The sequence below is a fragment of the Astyanax mexicanus genome, chromosome 17, assembly GCF_023375975.1.
Source record: "Astyanax mexicanus isolate ESR-SI-001 chromosome 17, AstMex3_surface, whole genome shotgun sequence".
Taxonomy (NCBI): domain Eukaryota; kingdom Metazoa; phylum Chordata; class Actinopteri; order Characiformes; family Acestrorhamphidae; genus Astyanax; species Astyanax mexicanus.
Genome location: NC_064424.1, coordinates 43130208 through 43156781, shown reverse-complemented (window position 1 = coordinate 43156781; position 26574 = coordinate 43130208). Strand labels below are relative to the sequence as shown.

Genomic DNA, 26574 nt, shown 5'->3' with positions numbered 1-26574 from the left:
CTCTTTAATAATGAACAATTTATTAACCAATAATCTCCAGTGGGCCATCAGAGTTTGATCAGAAAGTGTATTGAACACAACAAGGCTTCAGGATCTTACTCAGAGCTGTTTGTCAATCCTGATGAGCGAAAGCAGGGCAAATATAGCGGAGGGGTGTTAAGATCCCAGGCACGGCACATGTCCACGCTATCAGGTAACTCATTTTGTACTTAGGGGGGACAGGCCCTAAAAATAACCCGCCTACCGTGAGCTCCCCAAGCTTTAGGTGAGCGTGTTCTTCCACCGTACCTCAACAGTTCAATCAGCGACTCGGATGTAAAAAAAGGTATGTAAGTGGCTTTTGTGGACGTACCCTGTTTGTGGAGGAACTGCGTGGTGAGGTAGAATGGCTGTAATTTGGCAGGAAGGCTGTACGAATGGCTGACTGTGCAGTATAGATGAGGTGTCTCTAGAGATATCTGTGTTCTGGCAGGAGTGACTGGGCTCTTGGGGCATGTCAGATTTTATGGCTTTGACGTGTAATTGGGTGCTATTAGAGGCACCAGGCTATTGTTGTAAATATAGCCTCTATTTATGGGCCTAAATGTCTCTGTAATTCTTTGTGGAACAGACTGAATGCACAAATTAGATTTTTAAATCTGGATATGTACCTGAACATGATCACATATTTTTTTGTTCAGTACACTGTGTATTAAAGTGTAAATGTGGGCTATTTGTGGGGAAACTGTGATTTAGAACTGTTTGATTAGTCATTATAATTGGTCATTGACATAATATGGAAAATTGGCTGTGTGAGTGCGTGTGTGTGTGTGTGTGCGTGCGTGTGTGTTCGTGTGTGTGTATTTGTGGAGAGTATTTGATGACAGGTTTAGTGAAGCTTGAACCAAGTCATGGCAATAAATAAATAAAAGAAATAAGGTCACTAGCAGTAGCTGCTAAAATAGTACAGTTGTGGGCAGATTCAGTTTACACTCATGAATTTGGCTGGATATTTTAATTTAAAAAATCAAACTAAATTTTTTATTTAGTTGTTAGCTTGATATAAATTACAATATATTCTAAATTTTGATATGTATGATGAGTACTTTCAAGGTATTGAATAACTGTTTCTTATTTGAAGAAGTAATTCAATTTTTCAACTATATAACATGTAGGTAATCTAGTTAAACAGTCTGATAACTGTAAATCATTTCAACACATTTCCAAGATGGACTGATCTTTTTATATTACGGCTGATCACTGATCCTATTTCACAGCACTGCTGTGTAAAATTTAACTTCCAAGTTAGGAATTGCTGATCGCATATTTTGGCTAAAATTGACTCATATTAATACATAGCTGGCTAATATTTCCATCGCTTAAAAAAGATAGTATCCCTGATAAAATTGCCTACAAGAAACTTAGTAATCTGACATTGAACATTTCTGATACTTAATCTTATCAGAACAATGATATTATCCAAGCTAACCACATAAGTTCCTTCAAAAGTATTTGTATTTACTTTTGTATTTGTATGTTCCTTTTTAAAACTGCATATATATTCTTTAATAAAGAGTTGAGTCTTGAGTAAAATGGGCCACTCCTTGGTAAATTACTTATCTCAGCTCAAAAATAAATACCAAATAAACTTTGTTTGACTTAGTGCTAGGCAGAGTGTGTAAGCCTGTGTGTATTTGTGTGTTTGTGTGTCTGTATCCCATTTGTGATTCTTTTATAGACATTACTCTATAAAGGCTTACACTCACTACACCCTTATATGCAGATAATATAGAAAAAAATAAAATGTATGTAGAAATCAACAATTATGCACTATTTATCCAAATGTTTCTGGACATCTCTTTTAATAAATACATTTAGTCACTTTGCCAATAGAATAGGCCTCTCTGAAACACATAATAATAACAGTAACCTACAGGCACAATCCCTTACAAGTGATTAGCATGGAGTGGTACATGGGTATAAAGCACCCCAGCGTTGAGCTGTAAAACTATTTTCTACCCAAAATTATGGTACTCCATTTAGTAATTTCAGGAGGCATTGGGAGATATCCTGACCAGCAATTCTCCAAAATCTAGTAGAAAGCATTCTTCTGTGGAAAGTAGAAGCTCATGACATTAGAAGAAACAATAAACTAGCAGGTGTCCCAGTGATGAGTGCATTCAGTGAAGATTTACATAGTTTAAAGGGGGTGCTCACAAACATTTGGCCATATGTATATTAGATTATACAATTAGAATATAATTGAAAAGTTATTTTATTTCAGTAATTCAGTTCATAATGTGAAACTCATACTATCACTTATTGTGGAAACTTCACACTAGACCTCAAACAGCTTGGACTGGACTGTGTGTCTCTCCACTCTTCCTCTGGTCCCTTGATTTTCAAATGAAATGTAAAATTTACTGATAGTCAGTGATGGTTTGGAGAGACATGTCATCTGCTGGTGTTGGTCCACTGTGTAATATCAAAACCAAAGTAAGTGCAGTATTTTCCCACAAAATCTTACAGCACTTCATGCTTCCTTCTGCTTTTATGGAGATGCAGATTTCATTTTCCAGCAGGACTTGGCTCACTGGCCACACTGCCAAAAGTACCAATTGGTCTTATATTCACATTTTTGGAGACTGATTTTTGGGTTTTTATTGGCTGTAAGCCATAAACATCAACAATTAAAGAAATAAACGCTTAGAATAGATCACTCTGTGTGTAATACATCTATATAATATAAGTTTCACTTTTGAACTGAATTATTGAAATAAAGTAAAATTTCAAAGATATTCTAATTTTTTGTGATCCACTAGTAGTATATAGTGTTCTTTTTCTGTAATACATTCTGTAATAATGCTGCTGAACGTCCTCCTCACTGTTGTTACAGGTCAAACAGTAGTGTTTTCAAAGTGTAAAAATGAACGGTACTTCAGAGAAAAGCCTGGAGGGGGAATACATCTTCACAAATGGAAAATGGACAATATTACTGAAGCCGGTCAGAGTAGCTGGGTAAAGGCTGTTTTGCTGTAAATAGTGTTGTAGCGAGCAATGCTAATGGATTTAGACTAACGCAAGTTAATAAAACTGACAGTATGATTCTGTAAATATTGGGTTGAATACTAATTTTTGTGTATACTCATCAACTGATGAACTGACACAGTTACAACACTTTTCTGACTAAAATATTGCTGTTGGTGAGGTTTAAAAAGTATCTACACTATACATACATGGTTAGGGAGGTCAGAGAAATTGTATTTTTAACATCAAACAGCATTGCTCATTTTACTCACTTGACATAACAAATCTGGAGGCAAAGAGCGAGGTAGAAGTACTGTATGGTGGGGTAGAGTGAAGTAAAGTGAGGTAGAATGAGGTAGAGGTCCACATTGAACACATAGACCAAACTACTTCTTACCCTAAGAAAAATATGTGTAGCAAAACCAGGTGCTAAAAACCTTTTAGAATCAATATCGGTATATGAACAGCATTATAACACATCACATTTTTTGTTCATATCGTTCAACACTAGACATGGTAACACTTCCTGAAATGACTGAACAGTACAGTAGTATACTGCACACTGTGAATAACAATTAGGCCATTCACTTATTTTTAAAGTATATTCATTATCTGCTTTGACAGAAATGTCACTAACTTGGAAAAATGGTTATTTTAGATTACATTCATATAATGTTTGATATGCAAACAACCAGGCAACCAGATCATACACAAGATATTCAAACACAGAAAAACCACTCCATACATCATGGAAATAAGTTGGCAATACTTTGCAAAGTGAGATACAAACTATAAAGGCATTTATACAGGTGAGTGTAATCAGTATTCTGGTGAGGAGAAACAAGAAAACAATTAAGAATAAGTTATAGAAGATGGTGTGGCTGTAATAGCATACCTAGGTAATTTATGGGAAATGTAATTTGAAGATTTGAGGAGAAGGAAGAAGCCAGAGGTGTTACCATTTTAATGTTTTTTTAAAGCATGGCAAATCTTGATTTCCTTTACTAATAGTGTTTACATTCATGTCAGTTTCTCATGTATCTAATCAGATGTGTCTGGATTTTCTGGTCCACTACCTGCCATTACTCTTCCTGCTCTGTTTTTTGTTTTAGTGACAGCTGCCCAGTGAACAGTAGAAAGGAGATGACAGCAGATCAAGTCAGCAAGGGAATGCAAGATGACCTGCTCTCCTCTGCCATCCATCCTGCCACATCTGTAGAATCATCTGTGCATGTGGAGTCCAGCCATGTTGTGGACCAGCATGGCCAAGTACAACCAAATACTTCAGCCACAATGGCAGATTCAGAGCTGGACAGTACTGCAGATATACAAGCTACTGATACAATAATTGAAAATGTCTTAGATATAGACACAGTTCAGCCCCCGGATCAGACTGTTTCAGTGGGAACAACCTCTAGATTTGGCATAGAGGTAGAAGAAGATGAGGCAAACATTGGGAATTTGGACCTAACTGATGCAACTGATGCACTAAATGACACTGGGCAGTTCGGAAATGATGGTGCCAGTCTTTCAAGCATTCAAGCAGAAGGTGACACAGTTTCACAGGGTGAAGATATGGCAGAGAGATCACAGCCTACAGCTGTGAAGATTCACAGTCATGCTGATGATGTATTGGAAAGCATAAAGGATAAGAATGTGACTGTGCAACCAGTAGTCTTTGAGCTTTCAGTATTTCAAGATGTGGTAGTTGATGACAGCAGATCTGATTGCATCTCTGAAAGTCAAGATTTGCCAAAAACAATATCAACTGGCTTGATCATAAAACCTGACCATCAAGATAATTCTGTAGAGGTTGTGGCTCAAAATGTTGACCAGAATTCCTTTGATCTGGTATCAATGAACCAAGAAACCAACATTCTTGAAAATACACCACCTACATTCAGAGCTGTCTCGAGCACAATCGATTCTATACAAACTAAAGATCAGCCACAAGCAAGGCACCTCACCAGTGAGTCAAGTGCCATAGCCAACATACCAGACACTAACTTTGAGATCGACAGGATACCTGAAACCCATCAGGATGTTATGACAGGGGTTGACAGTGTGGGCCAAGGGGCAACTGTATGTAACACAGAGCAAGGCAACCTCATAAAGACTGACCCAGAAATTTGTGGAATATTTGAAGAGACTGTACACAATATTAGCCTTGAAATAAGTGGCATTGTGCAGGGTGGTGACTGCCATATTGGCTCTGAAATAAGTGACTCTGCAGTGGATACACCTTGTAATCTTCACTCTGAAGTAAGTGACATTATTGGGAAAAAGAAAGTGGCTTTTTGTTCAAGTTCTGCACAGTATACACATGGCATTGATTCTGAAATAAGTGCCAATGTAGCTATGACTGCACATGACACCGACTCTGACTTGACTGTCAACTATTCTAGCACAATGAGTGGAAAAGTTGGGGAGACTGTAGACAGTATGAGCCTAGAAATAAGTGGCATTGTGCAGGGCAGTGTCGGCCATATCAGCTCCGAAACACATGACTCCACAATGGACAGTTGTTGTAGACTTGACCCTGAAATTAGGGACATTGTTGGGGAAGTGGAAGTCAAAAGAACAATTAGCAACACTGGTGAAGAAATGTATCATGAAATTAAACGAGAAAGAAGCGACAATATTGCAGAGAACACCCTTGTTTCTGATTCTGAAGTAAGTGACATTGTAGACGAAACCACCAGTCAAATAAGTTGTACAGAAGTTGGGGCTAATCAAAACATTGTTTCTGAAGTAAACAACGTTATTGGAAAGTCCCACTTGGAAACTGTATGTAATACTGATTCTAAAATAGGTCATATCATTGGAGAATCTAGTATATGTGGCAGCTATTCTGAAATTAGTAGCAATGTAGCTACGACTGACTATTGCACTCTCTGTAAAATAAAAGACAATGTAGAGCTGGCTTTGCCCAATACCGACTCTAAAAAAGAGGACATAACAGGGAGTATTAAGCTAAATTCTGAGTCAGATGAATGTGACAGCCCAAAAGAGGACTTGACTGTTGACCATCCTAGTACAAATAAGGCGACTCCTGTGCCTGAGAGTGACTCGGAAATTAGTGAAGTAGCTGAGGAGTCTGGTACAGGTGGTGTTGAGTCACAAATTGACTCCACTCTAGCTACGACTAACCATTCCCCTGACTGTAAAAAATGTGTAGGATTAGCTGTGCCCAACACTGACTCTGAAATAGATGACATAGCAGTGACTATTAAGCTAAATTCTGACTTGGATGTATGTAACAGCCCACAATGGGACTTGACTGTTGACCATCCTAGCACAAATAAGGTGACTCCTTTGCCTAAGAGTGACTCAGAAATGAGTGGAATAGCTGAAGAGACTGTAGAAAACATCAGCCTTGAAATATGTGGCATTGTGCAAGACAATGTCTGCCATATTGACTTTGAAATACATGATTCCACAATAGACAGTGCTTGTAAATTTGACCCTGAAATTGGGGGCATTGTTGGGGAAGTGGAAGTCAAAACAACAATTAGCAACACTGCTGAAGAGATTTCTCATGAAACTGAACCAGAAAGAAGCAACACTATAGCAAAGAAAACAGATGATGCTGATTATGAAGCTAGGAACATTGTAGAAGAGACCACCAGTCAAATGAATTGTGAAGAAGTTGAGAATAGCCAAAACATTGATTCTGGGGTAGACAACGTTATTGAGGAGTCCCACTTGGAAACTGTCAGTAATACTGGTTCTAAAATAGGATATATCTTTGAAAAGTCTAGTACAGGTGGTGTTGAGTCAGAAGTTGGTGCCACTATAGGTCCAACTGACCATTCCTCTGACAGTGAAATAAAAGACAGTATAGGATTAACTGTGCCCAACACTGACTCTAAAATAGATGACATAGCAGTGAGTATTAAGCTAAATTCTGACTCCGATGTATGTGACAGCCCAAAAGAAGACTTGACTGTTGACCATCCAAGCATAAATAAAGTGACTCATGTGCCTGAGAGTGACTCAGAAATTAGTGAAATAGTTGAGGATACTGTAGATAACATCAACCTTAAAATATGTGGCATTGTGCAAGACAGTGTCTGCCATATTGACTCTGAGATGCATGATTCAGAGCTTGCGGACAGCGATTGTAAAATTGACGCTGAAATTGGGAACATTGTTAGGGAAGTGGAATTCGAAACAACAGTGAGCAACACTGCTGAACAAATGTCTCATGAAATTGAACCAGAAAGAGTCCTTGATACGGGGTCTGAAGTAAGGGACATTGTAGAAGAAATCACCAGTCAAATCAGTCAAGAAGCAGTTGAGACTATCCAAAACATTGATTTTGGAGAAGGCAACATTATTATGGAGTCCCACCTGGAAACGCTATGTAATACTTGCTCTGAAATAGTGTATATTGTTGGGGAATCTAGTATGGGTGCCATTGATTCTGAAATTAGTAGCAATGTAGCAACGACTGACAATTGCACTGACTGTGAAATAGACAAAGACACCATACGAGTGACAGATTCTGAAGTAAGGAACATTGCAGAAGAGACCTCCAGCCAAATCAATTGTACAGAAGTTGAGGCAAATCAAAACATTGATTCTAAATTAAGCAACATTATTGAAGAGTCACACTCGAAAACTGATTCTGCAATAGGTGCCATTGTTGCTACGACTGACCAGTATACTGACTTAGAAATAAAAGACCATGTAGAACTGTCTGTGTCCAACAAAGACTATGAAATAGATGACAAAACAGTGAATATTAAGGTAATTTCGAACATACGTAATAGCCAAAGTCAGGACATGACTATAGATTCTAGCTATAGTTCTAGCACAAACACAGTAAACCCTGTGAATGAAATTCCAGTAATAGTGATGCCTCAACAGAAACCCGCACTTGAAATGAACAAACCAGTCACGGTCTGTGACTCCCCAGTCCTCAAAAATCCATCTCCCCAGCCCAGTTTAGTCGAGTCCAATGACAATAACGTGGAGGGGGATGGCAACAATGTGACCATCTTGGATCCAGCAATTCTAAATTCTAATGCCATGCCAGCAGACAGCCTGACTGACTCAACTTTTAATTTTCTGGCGAACGTCTTGACTCCACCACAGAATCTTGCTGAAGAATCTGATCTAGACATGCTGTCATCAACGTTTTGTAGACAAGAATATCCTGTGCCACACTTGATACCGATGCTCCAGCTGGAATCAAAGACTTTTCACAGCAATGATCCAACAGTTGATAACCTGACTGAAAATAGCCCTGACACACATCTCCAAATCCCCAGCTTCCCGCACACATCAATTGAAAGCCCTCAGATTAGTGAGGAAGCTGAGACAGACCTGCCACCACAAGATCTTGGTCACCCACCTGCTGCTGTCCAGGATTCAGAGGCGGGCTACAAATGGGTCAAGGGGGATGTTTCTGGTTCAGAAGTCACAGACGACGCAAGGTACAGCAATCAGTTGTGGACAGAGGCAGATGCTGGCCCGTTTCTGGCATTTGAAGAGGACAAGGGGTCTATTTTTGATGAATGGGGACACACTCCAGACCCCAGCCCACCTAGAGCCTCTCCAGACAACACAAATCCTTTGGCTTACTCTCAGGGTAGAGAGGCTGTGATTGGTCAGTTGGTTGGTGACTGGGAACTGCCACCTATTGAGAGGTGGTCCTCCTCAGACAGCTGGGCTAGCGCTCTCTCAGACTGGTTCCAGTCTGTTAGTGCCTTTACAGAAGATTCTCCACTTGTTGTAACTACAACGAGTTGCAGCAGTCCTGTCGACTCACTGTGCCTACCTTATTTGGCGAGCCAGGATACCACAGAGGAGCAGAAGAGTAGACCAAATATCTCCTCTACTTCTGGGCAAATATGTCCACCTTCATGTTCTATGGAAGCAGGGGAAGACTCCCAGAGCCGAAGAGTGCCAAAGGATGATAACTCTAATGGACTAGTGCAACAGCTGGCAGACAAGGACTTGCATCTCCACACTCATATACAGCTATATACTGCCGGTAGTAAGGATTTAACAGATTTAACAGTTTTAGCAGATTCTGTGGTCCCTCAGCAAGAAAAGAACATGGAGGTAGAGACTGTTAAGCCTTATGGGGCCTACATGCCAAAACACATGGGATCACATGTACAAGAAGAGAAAGTCGTATCTGTGTTGCCTATGAAAGATTACTCGAAAGGAAAAGCTGCAAACCAGCAGACCTCTAGGACTAAGGTAAGCCTAGCATACATTACTTGTCTAGGTATGTTCTCTATGGTGTGTGGGTATTGGCACTGATACTAATACTGATTTGCTAACAATGTTATTTGCTCATCTCTACAAAATATGTCTGTTTTTCCCATTGTATCTGTGCACAGATTGGTCCAATTCATAGTCAAAATTCATATTCAGGTGTGGTAGGAATAAATTACAGACCAAAAGTATGAAGAAATAAAACTCAATTATCCACTTTTGTCCAATGCCACGTTTGTTGTTAGGACAGAAGGTGACTCTGCTTATCATGGTCCTCATAACTCACCATGATACCTGAGCCATGTGGTACCTAGAGACTTTCTCTATCTCTGTCACTATTAGTGTGTCTGCTACTAGAAATGTATAACATTTAACAAATCAATGATCTGTTTAATTTTTAATTTGAGAATAAAATATTTGGTTCCTTTCTGCCTTTTTTCAAACATAAATAAAACAAAAATATTTCAAATTTCTGACTGTTTGAGACTTAATTTAAAAAACTGAATTCTATGTAAAAGATTGGATGTAAAACTGCATTATTTAATTGGTTTTCATGTGGTTTGTATGTTTTTGTTTTTGTTTTTGAATTTCTCAAACATAATATAAAAACATATATATTTCTCAATTTTTAGTTAAATTATCTGACTATTTGAGGCTAAATTCGAAAGAAAAATGGGTGTAAAACTACATTACTTTATTTTTAGGAAATAAAGGAAATTAAAAATTTTTATCTATTTTTCCAATTTTTGTTTTTTTTATTTCTGCCTTTCTCAAACAGAATTGTAAAAAAAAAATAAACAATTAATCTTCTCCCAATTTCATTTTTTTTGCAATTTTGCAAATATATATTTATATAAAATTATTTATATAAAGAAATTTCTGTTTTTCAACCCAACCTTTAGCTGTTTTACAACTTAAATGAGATTAAATATGCTCTCATATGGGGTCCCAGACACCATAAATAATACATTTCTGTAAATGTCTTACTCATAGACTTTTCCTATATCATGTAATTCCTATCATACAATGATCAAATGTATGGGTAACACTTCACAATAAGGGTACATTAATTAACAGCACTTATGAAAGAATGTCTCAACTAATTATTAATTGTCACTATTTAAAACATTATTAATCATTAAAATTGTTATAATAAAATATCATTATTATTTACAATATTCTTAAGCATTGAAATGTAGTAATGTTTAATAATATCTTAGCTAGTCTCAATATATAGTTAGATATGACATTACTTAACCATTTAGCAATGGTTATTAAGTGCTGTTATTTGTGACCATTTTTGTAAACTGTTACCAATAGTACAGTATTTGTTCCTATTTGGAGTAATTACACAGCAAATTGTACAGTTTTAATTCAACACTGGAAGTGTTCAATTTTACACACATTGTGTTATTTTAACACTGGAACACACAGTCTCTGTCCTGCTTTCTGTATCTCTTTCACTTTCAGACCCAAGTCAACACACGCGCAAACACACACACACACAAACACAGAGTGACAGCGACTGCTGAGGAAACGTGAGGTTCACAGAGAGAGGGCAGGAAAGAACAGATAAACAGAAAAGGAGGCTAATTATAGAGGGCGCTAGATGATAAGAGCACACACACTCTAAGAGAAAAGAGTCTGGCGAGGAAAGGGGAGAATAAGTAATGATAAGAGGGGGGAAATGAAGTGACAGATACTAAATACTAACTATTGAAGTTAATATAGCTCTCGAAAAAAAAGAGTCCACTTAAAAATTATGAGTTTCTCAGATTTTACCAAATTGAAAACCTCTGGAATATAATTAAGAGGAAGCTGAATAATCACAAGCCATCAAACCAAACTGAACTGCTTGATTTTTTTGCACCAGGAGTAAAGGCATAAAGTTCTCTTAAAGCAGTGTGTAAGACTGGTGGAGGAGAACATGATGCCAAAATGCATGACAACTGTGATTAAAAAACAGAGTTATTCCACCAAATATTGATTTCTGAACTTTATGAATATGAACTTGTTTTCTTTGCATTATTTGAGGTCTGGAAGCTCTGCGTCTTGCATCTTGCATTGAAATATCCAATATTAAAAGCTTCAGTCTTAAAAAGTAGGGAAAGTGTAACTATCGTGACTAATCACCTGCAGATTGTGAGATTATTGATTAGTTATTTTTAATCAGCTAACAGCTCTAATAAAAATCAATTTACTCAATTAAATGTATTAAAAGTAAATTATTTATTTTTTTCTTTTTAAATAACAATATTTTCTCTTTTTATTTATATAGACAGGAAATTATTTATTTTATAATATTTTTCAATTACATTAGACTTTTTTGAGATTAAAGGCAAGCACAAACTGTGCAGTTTCTTTATTGATTGACAGTCCCAGAAATAAGTTACATTTACTCAATTACATATACTTAAATACATTATAGATTTGTATTTGTTATGCTCTTTTCAATTTACAGTATTTTTACGTCAATCATTTGCGGGAAGTCCTTGTTTTTAGTATTTAAGAAATGACTTACATTATGTTCTTGCACTGTATTTTTAAATTCTATTTTTAATTCAGTGATTCCGGTTCTGACGTTCATTTCATTCCATTCTGCTGGATCAGTTCCTGTGCTGATAGAATCTACTTGAGTCATCATTTCATTGAAGTTTAAAATACTTTATTTGAGTGTGCTCGGCACACCGCTGGGTGTCAGAGTGAGCGATACGGCACAGCTGAGATGTGAAACACGACTCTGGGCAAAATTCACTCCTCTCTGTCTCCTCACACTGCGGACACACCAATCCCTCCGAGCCCAGGGCCAGTCACAACTCGGCCATTGGCTATGGGGTGTTACGCAGCTCTTGTGATCCTTATAATAGTAACAAACTAGCCCTGTGCCAACTGTATGTGTCTCGCTGACCCCAGCATGTAAGGTTGGTGCTTTATGGATTGGGAGAACAGAATGAGAGAGGAAGGTATGTACTCAAATGGCTTTAACTGGACGTCTTAGCTGTTTGGTTGTTTGGGAGTGTCTACTTTACCTCGTTAAACCTAAAATTTACCAGTAGCTATCTGCAGTATTTGTAAAATGTGCATGTCCATGTTTAGTTATGTTTAAACAGAAGAGTTTAAACAAAAAAATATGCAATTAAAACATACTTGTGTTTCCTATTTGTGTGTACAAGTTGCTTTATACTGCCTTTAGGGTGGTATGCATTATAAAAGGGATTTTTAAATAGTGTGCACCCATTTAGGACACAACTGACATATAACTGAACAAATAACGGGCGTCTAATGACAGTATAAATCGGGACACAACATAAATGTGTGATTTATTAGAAAATCCTAATTAAACAGTGGAAACAGCTGTTGATCATCACAGCTGACTTAAATGTCAAACTTATTCTTCTTGGCATGCGTCTCAAGCTTTCCTGAACATGTTGCAACTCTCTTTGAGTAGTCTTAACATTTCTGCCATTTATGAACGACCCTCGATTGAGTGCTTCTTTGACCTTTACGACTGTTTTCTTCCCTCTGGCAGGAGAGTGACGCAGTCTGGGGCGTGGCAGAAGACAGGACGTCCCAGCTTTCTCCAGACTTCGAGGAGGAAAGCGTGAGGAACCATGGAACCCTGAAGGTCTCGGATTACCCCAACGACAAAAAGCCTACAGCTGAATCTGTGTGTGGCCCCTGTTTTGAAACATACCCTCCTCCTCCTTCTCCTTCTCCTCAACTGGGTGGACATGTGCGTTCTGAGTTGGAACACCTGACGCATGCTGGTGGGGTGTCACATTGTGCACATTCTCGCTCCTGCACCGAGGGGAATTGGTCACATGTGAGTTTATATACAAAGGATTCGGAAGTGAGCCAGGGAGAGGGTAGGTCTGGAGATCCGATGAGATTTATTATGCCGTTTGCACCAATCAGTACTGGAACATCATTCTACCATCCTAGTGCCATCGTTTCTTCAAAACCATCTCTTATAGGGCTTACTAATGAGCTTAGAGTAGATCCCACAGGTTTTTTACTAGACACAAAGCCGGCAAGCGGTGAGGAATCCTCAGACGACCAGTTTCACACATGCTCTGATAAAAGCCGTGAGCAGACTTCGGCTTCCTCTTGTGTAGACTCAGAGGACTCACAGGAAACTTCTCATAAATCTGATCTACAAAAGGCCAGAGACCTCGGCCAGGAACTTTCCAAACTGATCTTGCTCTCAGGCCAGCGGTTTATGGTCTCTGAGAAGAAGCGTGTCGCCTATGTCACTCTAGACTTGGATGACCCTCTGAACTTTAATAAGGACACAAGTCTGAGATGTGATCAAGGAGTTCCTTCCTCTGTGAAACAAGCTAACTGTGAGAAAGAACACAACCTACACGCCAACGACGACAACACCATGCCTCAAAAGACCCCCAAGACCTCCTCAGAGGGGAAAGCACGCTCCAAGCACAAGGTTGACAAAGGAGACTACAGCAAAATGACTGGTTCACAGCTTGGGATTCCAATCAAGAAGCAAGAAAAAGTGCGGCCAGAGCCTCAGGTCGAAGCTGAAAATGAGTGTCTTGGCTCTGGAGACAGCACGGTGACTGTAATCGAGACCATCGTCATAACAGAGAAAGTCACGCCCAAACCTCAGGGGGTGCAGAAGAAGAAAAAGAAGCCTGGGATGGCCAAGCCAGAGAGTGAACCCCTGGCTGAGGTAGAGAACGGAGCGAGGCCAAAAGCTACCAAGGTCAAAATTCAGGGTGCTGAGGATTCACCAACACCAAAACCATTAAAAACAGTGAAGGAGAAACCAGCACTGCCTCTTATCTCTAAGATAAATGCTATTAGCACAGACAGCTCCCTCAAGACCACCGGGATGAAGCAGCTCAAGGAAACTGAGGCAGTGAATAAACCCATCACAGCAAAGATTGGAAAAACACCATGTGGCCAAGAGTCCCAAAGCACATGTCTTCCTAATGTGCTGGATGATGATGTCATCAAGCGCAGGCGCATATCAGAGGAGAAATCTGAAGCGGCCCCTATAAGAACTAGACCACAGCTACCTGCAATATTCCGGCAGAAGAAAGAGGAGGACGTGCCCTTTAAGAAGGCATACAGCGACGTGGTCAAGCAGAAGATTCAAACACATAAAGAAGCAGGTACACGATACCCATTACCTTTAGAAGTTTTCTTTTTTAAATAATAATGCTTTTTAATAATTTTATTTTTTAATAAGTGAGCATCAACATTTCATAATCAACATCTCTACATAATTAATGGTGAGTTAATATACAGTACCAGTTAAAAGTTTGGACACACCTCTTCTCATCCAATGTGTTTTCTTTTTTTAATGATTTTTTTACATTGTAAATTTAATATTAATTAAATGTATAAAGTTATTAAAGTTATACACAAACACATGAGGAATTATTTGTAGACAAAGTAAACAAAAATTGTTAAACAAACCAGAATATGCTTTACTCTTTAGATTCTGCACACTCTTGGTATTTTAATCTCAGTGTCTTCATGAGTGGAGTAGAGTTACCTGGAATAGTTTTCTCAGCATCTTGAAGGAGTTCCGGGAGTTTCTGAACAATAGCTGCTGCTTTTCCTTCATGCTGTGAAGCTCCAGCTCATCCCAAATCACCATCTCAGTTTATCAGGTTTAGATCAGGGGATTAATTTGGAGAGCATACATAATTTACTACATAATTCCTTATGTGTCCCTAATTATTTTCATGTGTTTAATAATAATATACAATTTAGAAAAAATAAATAAAGAAAGAAATAAAGAAAAACATTGAATGAGAAGGTGTGTCCCAGCTTTGGACTGGAACGGTACACAAATAGTGTCCTTCAGAGTGGTTCTGTTCTATAGAACTTTGATTAAACGCAGTGATGGTGGTTGATACAAGATGTCTGATGAGTTCGATGCTTTAAAATTTCTCATTTAATATTTTACTAAGAGAGCCATTTATATACAGTACCAGTCAGTCAAACGTTTGGATACACCTTAGTTTTAATGTTTTTTCATTATTTTAAATTTTTCTGCTTTCAAAAACTTGGTATTTTCGCAGTCAGCTTTATGATGGCTTTAAGTTAACAGCTGTGCTGAACTTGTCAAGAGTTAATTACTTGAAATTTCTTGTCGCTTAATGTGTTTGAGAGCATCAGTTGTAAAGTTGTGAAGAGGTAGAGTTACAGGTATACATTTGAGTAATGTTCTAATCCACATAATGGCAAGAATTCTAAACTAAGTAAATAACTTAAAAAGTACTTTACTTTAAGGAAATAAAAAAAAAGTGTTGTTTAAAACTGACTGGAACTTTTACTGTTAAAACCTTTAGTGGACAAACTGGGCAGTCAGGCAGCAGTGACTTCATTTTTATATAACAGAAATGAATGGAACCCCAGCATCCATGTTTTCTGCAGGGCCCAATGAGGGCCCAAAATACAGCAGATAACGGTTTATGTTATTACAGTAAACAATAAAGTTCTGTTGTGTTGTGTAGTTGTGGTACCCCATGTGGTAGCTGAGATCCAGGCAGCTCCAGTACCTGAAGATCCTCAGAGCATCTCTTTGTGGTGCCAGTTCAGCCTGGTGGCAGCAGAATCCTTCATCTCGTGGACCAAAGAAGGAAAGATCTTAACAGAGATGAAGAGGGGGTATGAATTTTTAACTTTTATGTTTTGTTACCCTTATGATACGTTACTGGTCAAGCTTTGCGAAAATAATAATGAATAGCAAACAGCAAACAAAAAAAGACACTAGAAGTTTATGACTGAGAGATTTACTCTATCTGGATTGAGAGATTTATCTGGATAGGGGTTTTATTAAACGATGACAATCCTATTTTTAAAATGTAAGGAGTAGAAAGTTCAGATAATTGGATGAAAATGTGTGAAGTAGAAGTAAAAATTTGAAAAATATTTATTCCAGAAAAGTATAGATAACCATATTTCTACTTAAGTAAGGTAACAAGGTATTCGTACTTGTATTTGTTTAAAATACATTCCAAAACACAGTAGTGCAGATTACTGCTGCCAAGGTAACGTAAAAAGAAAAAAATCAAACTTGTAGCATTAATATTATTATTATAATTTTTTTAACTAGTTAGATTAGGTTAGATAGGTTTATTTGATTTGAATTGAATCCTGGTGTACTATCAGCATTGCCCTGGAAATTTTACTTAAATTTATTTGTTAACAAATTCTGTAAATTCTGTGTCCATGCCATATTGAAGAGTCTATTCTATCAGTGGAATTGATTTAATCCAAATCCAAAATCCAAAGTGTTTTTAACCACTTGATGGTGCTGTGCTCTACGTTTTTAGCATTGCTTTCTGAGTGAACATCAGTGCTGTAGTGATTCAGCCATGACTTTAGAGTGGGAGCTGTGTTCATATTTTTTTTTACGTAACTGTATGATTCAGTTCGACTAGCCTCTCAATACAGATATGAGATATGAGATATGAGATATGATCTCTATACACCTCTATATTGCACAAGAAAAAAGAGTCTTGTGTAAAGCCTGCATTCATATGTAGTCCTGATTTTGAGTGAAATATATTGGTGGCAACATGTTTCTTAACCTGTCTGTACAGCACAAATGTAGAGTATATACAGACACCAGCCTTAGTGCTTTTTCTTCAAATGAGATTAGAACAGATCAGTTCAATTCCATCAGCAGCTCACCTGATTTACCGTCATTAAACATTAAATAATACCAGACTCCCATAAAGAGAGCTTTGGAGATTTTTGGGAGTTTTAATGAGCACAGTGATGTAATATCACACCTTTTTAAGTGAATGTTATTTGTGTTATTCAAATTTTTATCTTTTACAGGTTTAGTCAATAAACATAGTTTAAAAAGCCTTTTATTAGGTAAAGAGGGCTGATAAATATATTTTTTTTTTACTCTATGATGGATCTGTGGTAAGTGGAGCCCTTAAAGTGAACAGTGAGCAGAATAGTAGAAGTAAAACAGTAGATTATTTCTATTAATCTGGACAGTCATATCTGAAATGAATCAATATATAAATAAATAACACTTAGGTTAATTCAACAAAATAATATTTAAGTTAATTCGAATTTTTTGTCATATCAATTGATTTGTACAATAATTCTACTTCAAATGTTATGGTCAGGGGAATATTATATATTTGTATTTATTTTTATTTAATTTAACTAAAATATAGATTTGAAATACTCATAGAAAAGTAGATGGATAAAGAAAATTCTATAAAGTGAACAGTATAGCACACAGCCGGGCAGTTAATCATAATATATGATCTACAAGTTCACCTAAGGTAGCCTGTGGGAGTGACTACACACTAAAGGTGAGGGTCAGAAACAGTGGGAAACACCCAGTATTTGGATAGATTTTGCCAGAAGCCAAGACAAGAAGATGCCAATGGCAGATTATACCAGAAGTTGATTCAACTGAAATATTCAATTTCAATGTATATGTGGCTAAAAGGTATTTGACAATTTCAAATAATTTGTGATGGGAGAATCTCTTTCTGTCTCTGTAGTGCGGGGGATGACAGTCGTGTCACTCTGTCCATTCTAAAAGCCTGCAGTAAGGACCTGGGGATGTACCGCTGCACTCTGACCAGTACCGCTGGTACTGTGTCCACCTCAGAATACCATCTCACCTCAGAAGGTAAGATCTGAGGTCAAGCTTCAGAGATGGTTTTCAGCAGAAGATAAACTTTCTGTCTCTTACAATCCTTCAGTCTGTTTTCATACTAAAAACCAAACAGTGAAAGAATTATATTATACACTACACAAACTGTATACAGTAGTTTTTTATATTTTTCTGCATTGTAGATTAATACTAAAGCCTTTTAAACTATGAAGAAATTCATGGAATTATTTAATAAACCACAAAGTGTTAAATATACTAGAATATGTTTCATATTTTAGATTCTTCGAAGTAGCACCTTTTGCTTAGATTAGACAGTTTTGCACATCTTGGTTGGATTTTCTCAGTCAGCTTTAAGAGGTAGAGTCACCTGGAATTCAAGATTTCAGTTAACAGCTGTGCTGAACTTATTAAGAGTTAATTACTTGAAATGTTTTGCCACTTTTTTTGCCATCAGTTGTAAAGTTGTGAAGAGGTAGTGCAGTCGCAAAGACCATCAAAAACACTATGATGAAACATGAGCTTTAGTAAGATCAGTGATAGAATCAGCCGTTAACTCTGCCATTTGTTTTGTTGCAGTGCTCATGGAGCTTGTCCTCCCCAGTCATGACACACCAGGTAGGCTGCTGTTTTATTTTTCTGATTTCTTTCTTAGAACAGGCGGACAGAAAATATGACATATTATTTCAGTTTAGCAAAAGCCATAAAATTGAATTAAATCTATGGTATATAATAAATAGACTTGCTTATTATGTTCTTATACTGCTTTAGTCCGCTGGACCATTCCGAGCCCAAGAAATCTACTTTACCTCATTTTTGACTATGTTACTGAAGGTTTAAACTACACTGATTTCCCTGCTGTTTCCTCTCACTTTCTCTTCTTCAGCTGAGCGTCACGAGGTGGAAGGGGATGAGGAGAGTGTGCACTGTGCTCCTCTGCTCTTCAGGAATGATATCCTGACTGAGCAGTACTTTGGTGACAACCAGGCTGCCAGCATTGTGACAGAAAAGGCCCACTTCGGGGAGGGAATGCACCGTAAAGCCTTCAGGACCACTCTGAGGGCCGGCATGGGACCCGCCTTCAACCCTGGACACCCCTGTGTTCTCAAAGTCCACAATTCCATCACCTACGGGACCAAAAACAACGAGGAACTCGTCCAGAAAAACTACAACCTGGCTGTGGAGGTAAGACCTAAAACATCTACCTTATCAATCTTATCATGTATTACAATATTACAGTTAAACTATTATTAAATACTAACATTAATGTTAAAACTATTCAGAAAAATGTACATTAACATTTAAAAGTTTGGAATCACTTGGCATAGTAATATTATAATATGCTATTATTTTATTCAGTAATTACTTGTAGTGTTTTAATACAGTACTACTAATAGTCTAATAGACTAATAAGATAGACAGCAGACAATATTTGAACATGCAGCATCTGTGAATCAGTTTTTGTTGGTAGTTAGTTTCGGGTAATCTAAGATGAATAACTGATAATTTAGCCAAAAACATACCCTACACTACTAAGATAGCTGGTTAACTAGCTCTTTATTTATTTAACTAGCTCTTATTATTATTATTATTATTATTATTATTATTATTATTATTATTATTCGATCCACATTAATGTTGCTATTAGTAATTATAGAATTTGGCTATTTTATTATTATTAAATCAATCTAAATTTTCCTCAGGAGTGTCATGTGCAAAACACAGCCAGAGAATACATCAAGGCCTACACTACTGCAGCCAAAACCACAGAGTCGTTCGGAGAAGTCCCAGAGTGAGTACTCAGAGGCATTACACTACTTATAATTTTATAAAAGATTTTTATCTCTATGAATGTACATCTTTTTTTTTTTACAGTTTTACTGTTTCTTCTCATTGTGGTCATATTATGTTTTTATTATTGTTCATTTCTTAGATCTTTTTTAATTTCTTTTAATTCTATGTATTGCAGTGTTTATATTACCTGGTGGTCTATTATATGAATGCCATAAAATTGTTATTTGTTAATATGCAACATTCTATATTTTGTAGACAGAGCTTGCAGTAAGCCTGTTGTCCTAATCTTTTGCTTTTACCTCTTTAAAGGACCTTCTATTGTAAGGGTTAAAGAAAGTTTATTAGTAAAGTTGTATTCCAGAGCAGTTCTCTCCAGAAGATTAAAAAAATCACTATGATTGACTATGATTTTCCAGGATCATCCCAATTTACTTGGTCCACCGGCCGTCCAGTGATATCCCGTACGCCACCCTGGAGGAGGAGCTGATTGGGGACTTTGTGAAGTACTCAGTGAAGGATGGTAAAGAGATTAATCTGATGAGGAGAGATTCAGAGGCAGGTCAGAAGTGCTGCGCCTTCCAGCACTGGGTGTATTCTCAGACTGAAGGAAACCTTCTGGTCACAGACATGCAGGGTAAGATCAGTTACAGCCCTCTGTCCTATATTCAGTCTCTGGGGGATGGTGGTGGTAGGGGGTAATAGAGTATGCTAAGGAGTTGAATGAGGTCTTTAACACTGTACAACACAGGGAATGAGATTTAAAATAATTAACAGATCCCAGATAATCTCCAGATGTTTGGATTTTAAGATATTCTTGGAGATTGATTTTTAAAATAATTTCAAAAATATACTGTTGCAACAAAAATATATGCTATACTATTTATAATAAAAATTGTAAAATATATTTAAAAGTTTGTCTGCTTTGTAAACAGTAACTTCCCAAGACCCTTGTGCTTGCATTTAATCTTCAAACAAACAATTAATAGTGCTTACATTAAAAAGCAAAAAATAGCAAATTCCTATTACTTACAATATGATATGGCACACCCCTGCTGGATTATGTGTTTTAGATTTGGGCTCTGTACTTTAAGTTTAGTTAAGTTATCATATTTACTGTCTTCATTTCTATGCAGGTGTTGGTATGAGGCTGACAGACGTTGGTATCGCCACATGCAAGAAAGGGTAAGTAAATTTCTGCACCCACTGTTCTTTAAAGGTATCAGCGGATGGTGTGCTATGACTCAATAACAAATCATAAAACCCTGAACCCTGACCCCAGGTCTCTGACCTGCAAATATCTGAAAAAGTGACTTAGAAGATAAGGTCACATACAGCTCTGGAAAAAAATGAGAGACCACTTAAAAATTATGAGTTTCTTTGATTTTACCAAATAGAAAACCTCTGACATATAATAAAGAGGAAGGTGGATTGAACTGCTTGAAGTTATGCACCAGGAGTAAAGGCATAAAGTTATTCAAAAGTTATTCAAAAGCAGTGTGTAAGACTGGTGGAGAACATGCCAAGATGCAAAGCTAAAAGCTGTGATTAAAAAACAGGATTATTCCACCAAGTAATGATTTATTAGTATATGAATTATTTGAGGTCTTAAAGCTCTAGTTTACAGAATAAAACAACAATGTTAATTTTACTCAAACATATATCTATAAATAGCAAAATCAGAGGAAATGATTCAGAAACTCAAGTGGTCTCTTAATTTTTTCCAGGGATGTAGATTCTTGTTGAATGTAAATGTAATCAAATCTTTACATCAATGCTAATAGAAAGCCTTTCCTGGAAAGCAATGCATAGATACAATGAAAAAGCAGCTGTCCCGATACTTTTGTCCATATAGTGTACAACAGGGGTGGGTTTCCCGAAAACGATCAATCTTAGGGAATAACGAACGAACTAACGAATGACGTGAGTAAAGAACGAGCCAGTTCTGCGAGTGTTTCCCAAAGAGCTTCGCAAAGTGAAAATTAACGAACAAGGTTAAAGAACGTCTTTGTTGACTCCTCCTCCGACACAGCGCGCTCAATCGATCCACAAATATCGATTCAACACTGCATATATGCAGTATTTATTCACTATTAGACCATAAAAACGTAGAACTGTGTTGTAATCATCAACATTATACATATTCTGAAATTTAAATTACAAAAGGATGTACTTTGGCATTAATAAAATACTCCTAAAGATACACATGACTAAATAAATAATAAAAAATCTAATCTATTTTAAAACATTAAACTTTTCTTACTTTTTTAAAATTATTATAGTTAATATATATTATATTAATAGATATTATACTAATATTATTAATAGTAATATTGATAGTAATATTAATGTATTATTATTATTATTATTATTATTATGAATAATTATATAAAAATAATATAAAATATATAAAAAATAAATTATATAAAAATAATATAATAATACTTATACGTATGTATATAAAAATATGTTTTATATACACTCTATGAGGCTCCCGCTCATCCTAAATCACTCAGTTGAGTTTAGGTCAGGGGATTGTGAAGGCCATGCACCTTTTTGTTTACTAGACAATTCCATATGCGTCAATTAATCGTTTTCATGGTTTTAATATTAATCGCCAATGTAAAAAAATAAAAAATAAAATAATTAAATGAGACGTGTCCAACTTTTGACTGGTACTTATATATTTGCGAGTTGACACACCCCAGAGTTTGCCCAGATGAACGGCCACAATGTTGGTTAGAAGCACCTGAATAAGGAATATTATTAAATATTACCTGCACATTCACCGATACCCTTTACAATACGTATAGGTGGGATTAAAGACACCGCAGGCGTCCCCTGCACCGGACCTACTTTGCAGCTTTGCTTAAACCGTGAGCATCATCTGCAGGAATTCACTGATTGCATTTCTTGCAGCATTAATGTCAAGAACTCCAGCATCTCTAATCTGGATTTTAATGATTTATTCGTGGGTTTGATTGGTCAATTCCAATATGCCCAGTTATACTACAAGCCACAGACAAAGTTGGCATTATAATATAATATAATATAACATAACATAACATAACATAACATAATATAATATAATAATATTGATAATTATATATTAATATAATTGATTATAATTAATAGTAATATAATATAATTGTTCAACCACGGAAATAATATTTTTTCTTCTTCAAAATTGGCGGTCCCTGGTGTTTAAGGTGCTTAACTGCAAGTCGAGATCCCCTAAAGAAGCTCTTTAAGAATAACGACTGGGTCAGAGCACTCGTTAATCTGCGAGTGAGTTTACGTAGTACTTTAGTTACGCACGGGTTTGGGAAACACTCTTTAATTAACGATCAATCTTAAGTACGAGTTAACGAAGTTCTTAGCGTTACGAAGCTTTCGGGAAACCCACCCCAGATCTCTATGACATCTGATACAGGAGTTTTTTAATATCAGTAGCATTTATTTATAACATTCCCTCACATGTGTTTCCAGCTACAAGGGATTTAAAGGGAACTGCGCCACGACTTTCATCGACCAGTTCAAGGCCCTGCACCAGTGTAACAGATTCTGCGAGCTGCTGGGCCTAACGTCCTTACAGCCCAAACCCAAACGGACAGTAGCCCCACCAAAGCCCAAAACACAGCCTGCGCCCAAGAAAAAGACATGTGGCCCAGTTCTGAAGAGCAAATCCTGATTGGAGAGAAGCCCTTAATGTAGGGCATTATGGGTAAGGGGACTCTTACCCTCAAAGCACTGTACAGCTGCATCGGGGAATCCTGACTGAGCAATGCGATGGTCTTAGAGACGTTTTAATACGGGATACAGAAAGCATGGGACACAGTTTCCTGAAGATGGAGCCACTGTGACCACTGAGCTACAAAACAAAGACATTACTGTATTTTACTTGCATAGAGTTTCGGGTAAGTGTACCTACATAGAGGCTTCATAACACATTTATGAGCATTTAATAATGTATTTATAAAGCATAGTGGTATTTGTTTGTATTAATGATTTTAAGATCCTCAAACTAAAGTGGTAACACATTTAATTTATAGTGCCTTAATTAAGCACAATTAATTGGTTATTGGAAATGTTCTTTCATGCTTTAAATTGCTGTTTTTTCTCTCTCACAAACCATATTTTTTAGGTTTTAAATATGATATGTAACACTTATGCATGTTATATTAATGCAATCTCATTTATTTAATCCAAAGTCTTATGCCATGTTGCTTGAGTATTTATTTATGAAGCACTATTTGAATATTTTTGAATTCACATAGATACATTTTAAGAGAGGGAAAACTATGATATAAGGCATGAAATAGCATATTTAATACATAATATGTCCAAGAAATTCTACTTAATAAAGGTGGTATTAATAGTTAATGTTACCACTTCATTTTGCAGGCTTCAGAATCATCTATAGAACTGACATGCAACGTTTGTAAATGGCTTTGAGAATAACGCTTCATAACGCTTCATTGTTATATTAAATGAAGCATATATATTTATTACTTTAGTGTAAAAGCTTCAAAGCACTGGATATTTGAATAATCAGTATTGAACCATTTAAGGTGGTCCTAATGTTATGCTTGATTGTTATCCATAGATTTCTGAATTAATAAATACATAAAATAAATTAATATAAAATGTGAACTTTATCACTTTCACAGGTTATATCTCCATATCATATATACATAAGATATACATAATCATATTACGAGTATTGACATAAGCTATTTATAAATATTTAAATTGTTGCTTTCTACATACATTATTTAATGCTTATGAATGTGCTATAAACTATCGATGTAGTTAGAATTTAAATGTGTTTAAATGTTACCGAGTTACATGGTTTGCTGTGCATACCCAGTATTCAGGGAAATTAATGTCACAGAAATGACGTGAAAGTACCTGTTAAGTAGAGTGTCATCAGATACAGTCAAACAGCAAAATTGTTTTTGCCACTTTTGCAATTTGATGTACATAGTATACTTTATTGCATAAACTTAAAAAATGTGTTATTTTCACTGTTATTTTGACTTAAATAGTAACTTACGATATAATGCTGACACTTCAATGCAACTTAAAACACATTGTATCTCTAATGCTATAGTGTAGGATTGGATTAAGCAAGTGAAGTAAACTTTTGTGTTTAAACTGTATAACCCTTACACACTGTAACCTGAACAGCTGCATCGGGAGAATGTAAAAATTTGTACTGTAACAGAAACTTAAATATTGTTTATATTTTTTGATTGTTTAGAAGGAGGTGTACATATTTTTGTAATGCCTACATAGTCATCTCAAAAATGTCTTTGATTTTCTTTCTTTTTTATAATACTTTTTGTTTGTTTTACCTCTCTTTTTATGTATTTGAGAGATATTGCCAGTGTACTGAGATGCACCATGTTTTATCTGAAAGCTCATTTTTTAAAGGAGCTGGTTGAACCTATTAAAAGACATTATTACAGATGTATTAATCAGCTATTTTTGTAGTATAAAATGGATATCTGTTTGGTGCAATTGAAAATTTTAATGCTTACCTGTGGCCTGTCTGAACAAGTCACAGATTATTATAGAAAAAATGGATAATAAATGGCCCCATAAATAAATTACTAAATAAATAAGCAATGATGTAAGATTTGTAATTTTATTTAACCCAGTTCAAATAAAAGTACTGTATATAAATGGAAGATTGCGTGGCTCCTGCAGTTCGAGAGAGGAAGCTGAAGGATGGCGGGATAGCAGGACAGCGGGATAGTGTAGGAATAGTCTCCTATTGACCTGTTAAGCCAGCTGTTGTCCTGCCTCAGAGAGAATGCGGAGGCCGCACAGCCTCTGCCATGTTTCTGGTATCGGTCACCAGATGCCTGACCGATTACAAGGTGATATTTTCCGCCCATGTGAGATCCAATTAGTAGTCATGGGATATAATGAGCAGAGGACCGTAAGTATTTGCCATTTAAACACAGTTCTTCTTATAGTTACAGGATAATAGTAACTGTCAGAGCTATTGATATTCACAAATATACAGGCATTAAGTGCTTAGATTGGTTTTATTATTTGCTGTTTGGGTTCAAATATCTCAAAATATTCCATTCATAAGGTTTATTATTAATGTGCTGACGTAATAAAAAAATTAGCAGTACACTAGCAGTAGTCCAGTAGCAATGCTGTATGGCCCTTTATTACCCCACTTCACCTGTCAGACCTCAAGTCTAATCATATTAAGCTGAGCTAAAGGTGAGTACCACAGTACCACTCTCTTGAATCCTCTAAATTGATTTTTATGTTTGTGTAGGTATGTGTATTGTATAGGATTGTGTGTGTATAAAATGTATGTATGACTGTGCCCAGATATGGATTGCCACTCTGTCCTGGGTAAATGCTGTAGTGCCCGAAGCAGTCCTCCAGGTGGACGGTCATTTCCGGTTGAGAGTACGCTGTGCGCTATTGGCTGCAGCTTCTTAAAGGTGTGTGGATGAGTGTTGAGTGTCAATGGTTGTGTGTAAACTGTAAAGCTTTTTTTTTTAAAGATACATTTTTATTTTATTTAGATTTTATTCCTTTATTCCTTAAAAGTTAACATTTTCTAATCTTATTTTTAGTAGCCTAAGGTTTATCATGCTGTTCTTTAATGCTGGAACAGAATGAAAACCAAATAAGTTATTTTTGTAGGGCCTATTTTTAGAATTATGTATTGTTCCCTGAGGTCCATTTATTATGTCAATGGTTTAGGGTTAAAGAAGAAATCCAGTGTGAAATAGAGTTTAGTGAATACCATGATAATAAGTACAAAATACAGTTCTTTTAGCTGATGCTCCCAACAGGCTTATAATGCTTATAATGGGCTTATAATGTATTGTTACAGGCTAGCCTCCCTGGAACATTTGCAAAACTTTGCTTAATGTTCTTATAATGTTTTA

General features: G+C 36.5%; 1 protein-coding gene across 2 annotated transcripts; it reads left to right on the top strand.

Annotated features, from left to right (window-relative positions):
- Window positions 1-252: 252 nt before the first annotated feature.
- On the top strand, window positions 253-25279 carry alpk2 (alpha-kinase 2). 2 transcript variants are annotated; one of them, XM_022676542.2, is made up of 11 exons: window positions 253-325; window positions 4119-9219; window positions 12767-14369; window positions 15723-15876; window positions 17745-17875; window positions 18437-18475; window positions 18744-19042; window positions 19561-19649; window positions 20068-20285; window positions 20785-20833; window positions 23138-25279. In XM_022676542.2, exons 2-11 carry the CDS (start codon window positions 4150-4152, stop codon window positions 23337-23339), a joined length of 7854 nt encoding a protein of 2617 aa, XP_022532263.2. In that variant the 5' UTR covers window positions 253-325; window positions 4119-4149; the 3' UTR covers window positions 23340-25279. The 2 variants fall into 2 exon arrangements, with proteins under 2 accessions (XP_022532263.2, XP_049322508.1); XM_049466551.1 differs by lacking the exon at window positions 253-325 and adding an exon at window positions 2880-2997.
- The last annotated feature ends 1295 nt before the right edge of the window (window positions 25280-26574 follow it).

Bases quoted from the DNA above. Each gene is read 5' to 3' on its own strand.
- alpk2 (XM_049466551.1), top strand. From the start codon at position 2,906: ATGAACGGTACTTCAGAGAAAAGCCTGGAGGGGGAATACATCTTCACA. The intron at 18,476-18,743 runs GTAGGCTGCTGT...TCTCTTCTTCAG, and splicing joins CCCCAGTCATGACACACCAG to CTGAGCGTCACGAGGTGGAA. The intron at 20,834-23,137 runs GTAAGTAAATTT...ATGTGTTTCCAG, and splicing joins ATCGCCACATGCAAGAAAGG to CTACAAGGGATTTAAAGGGA.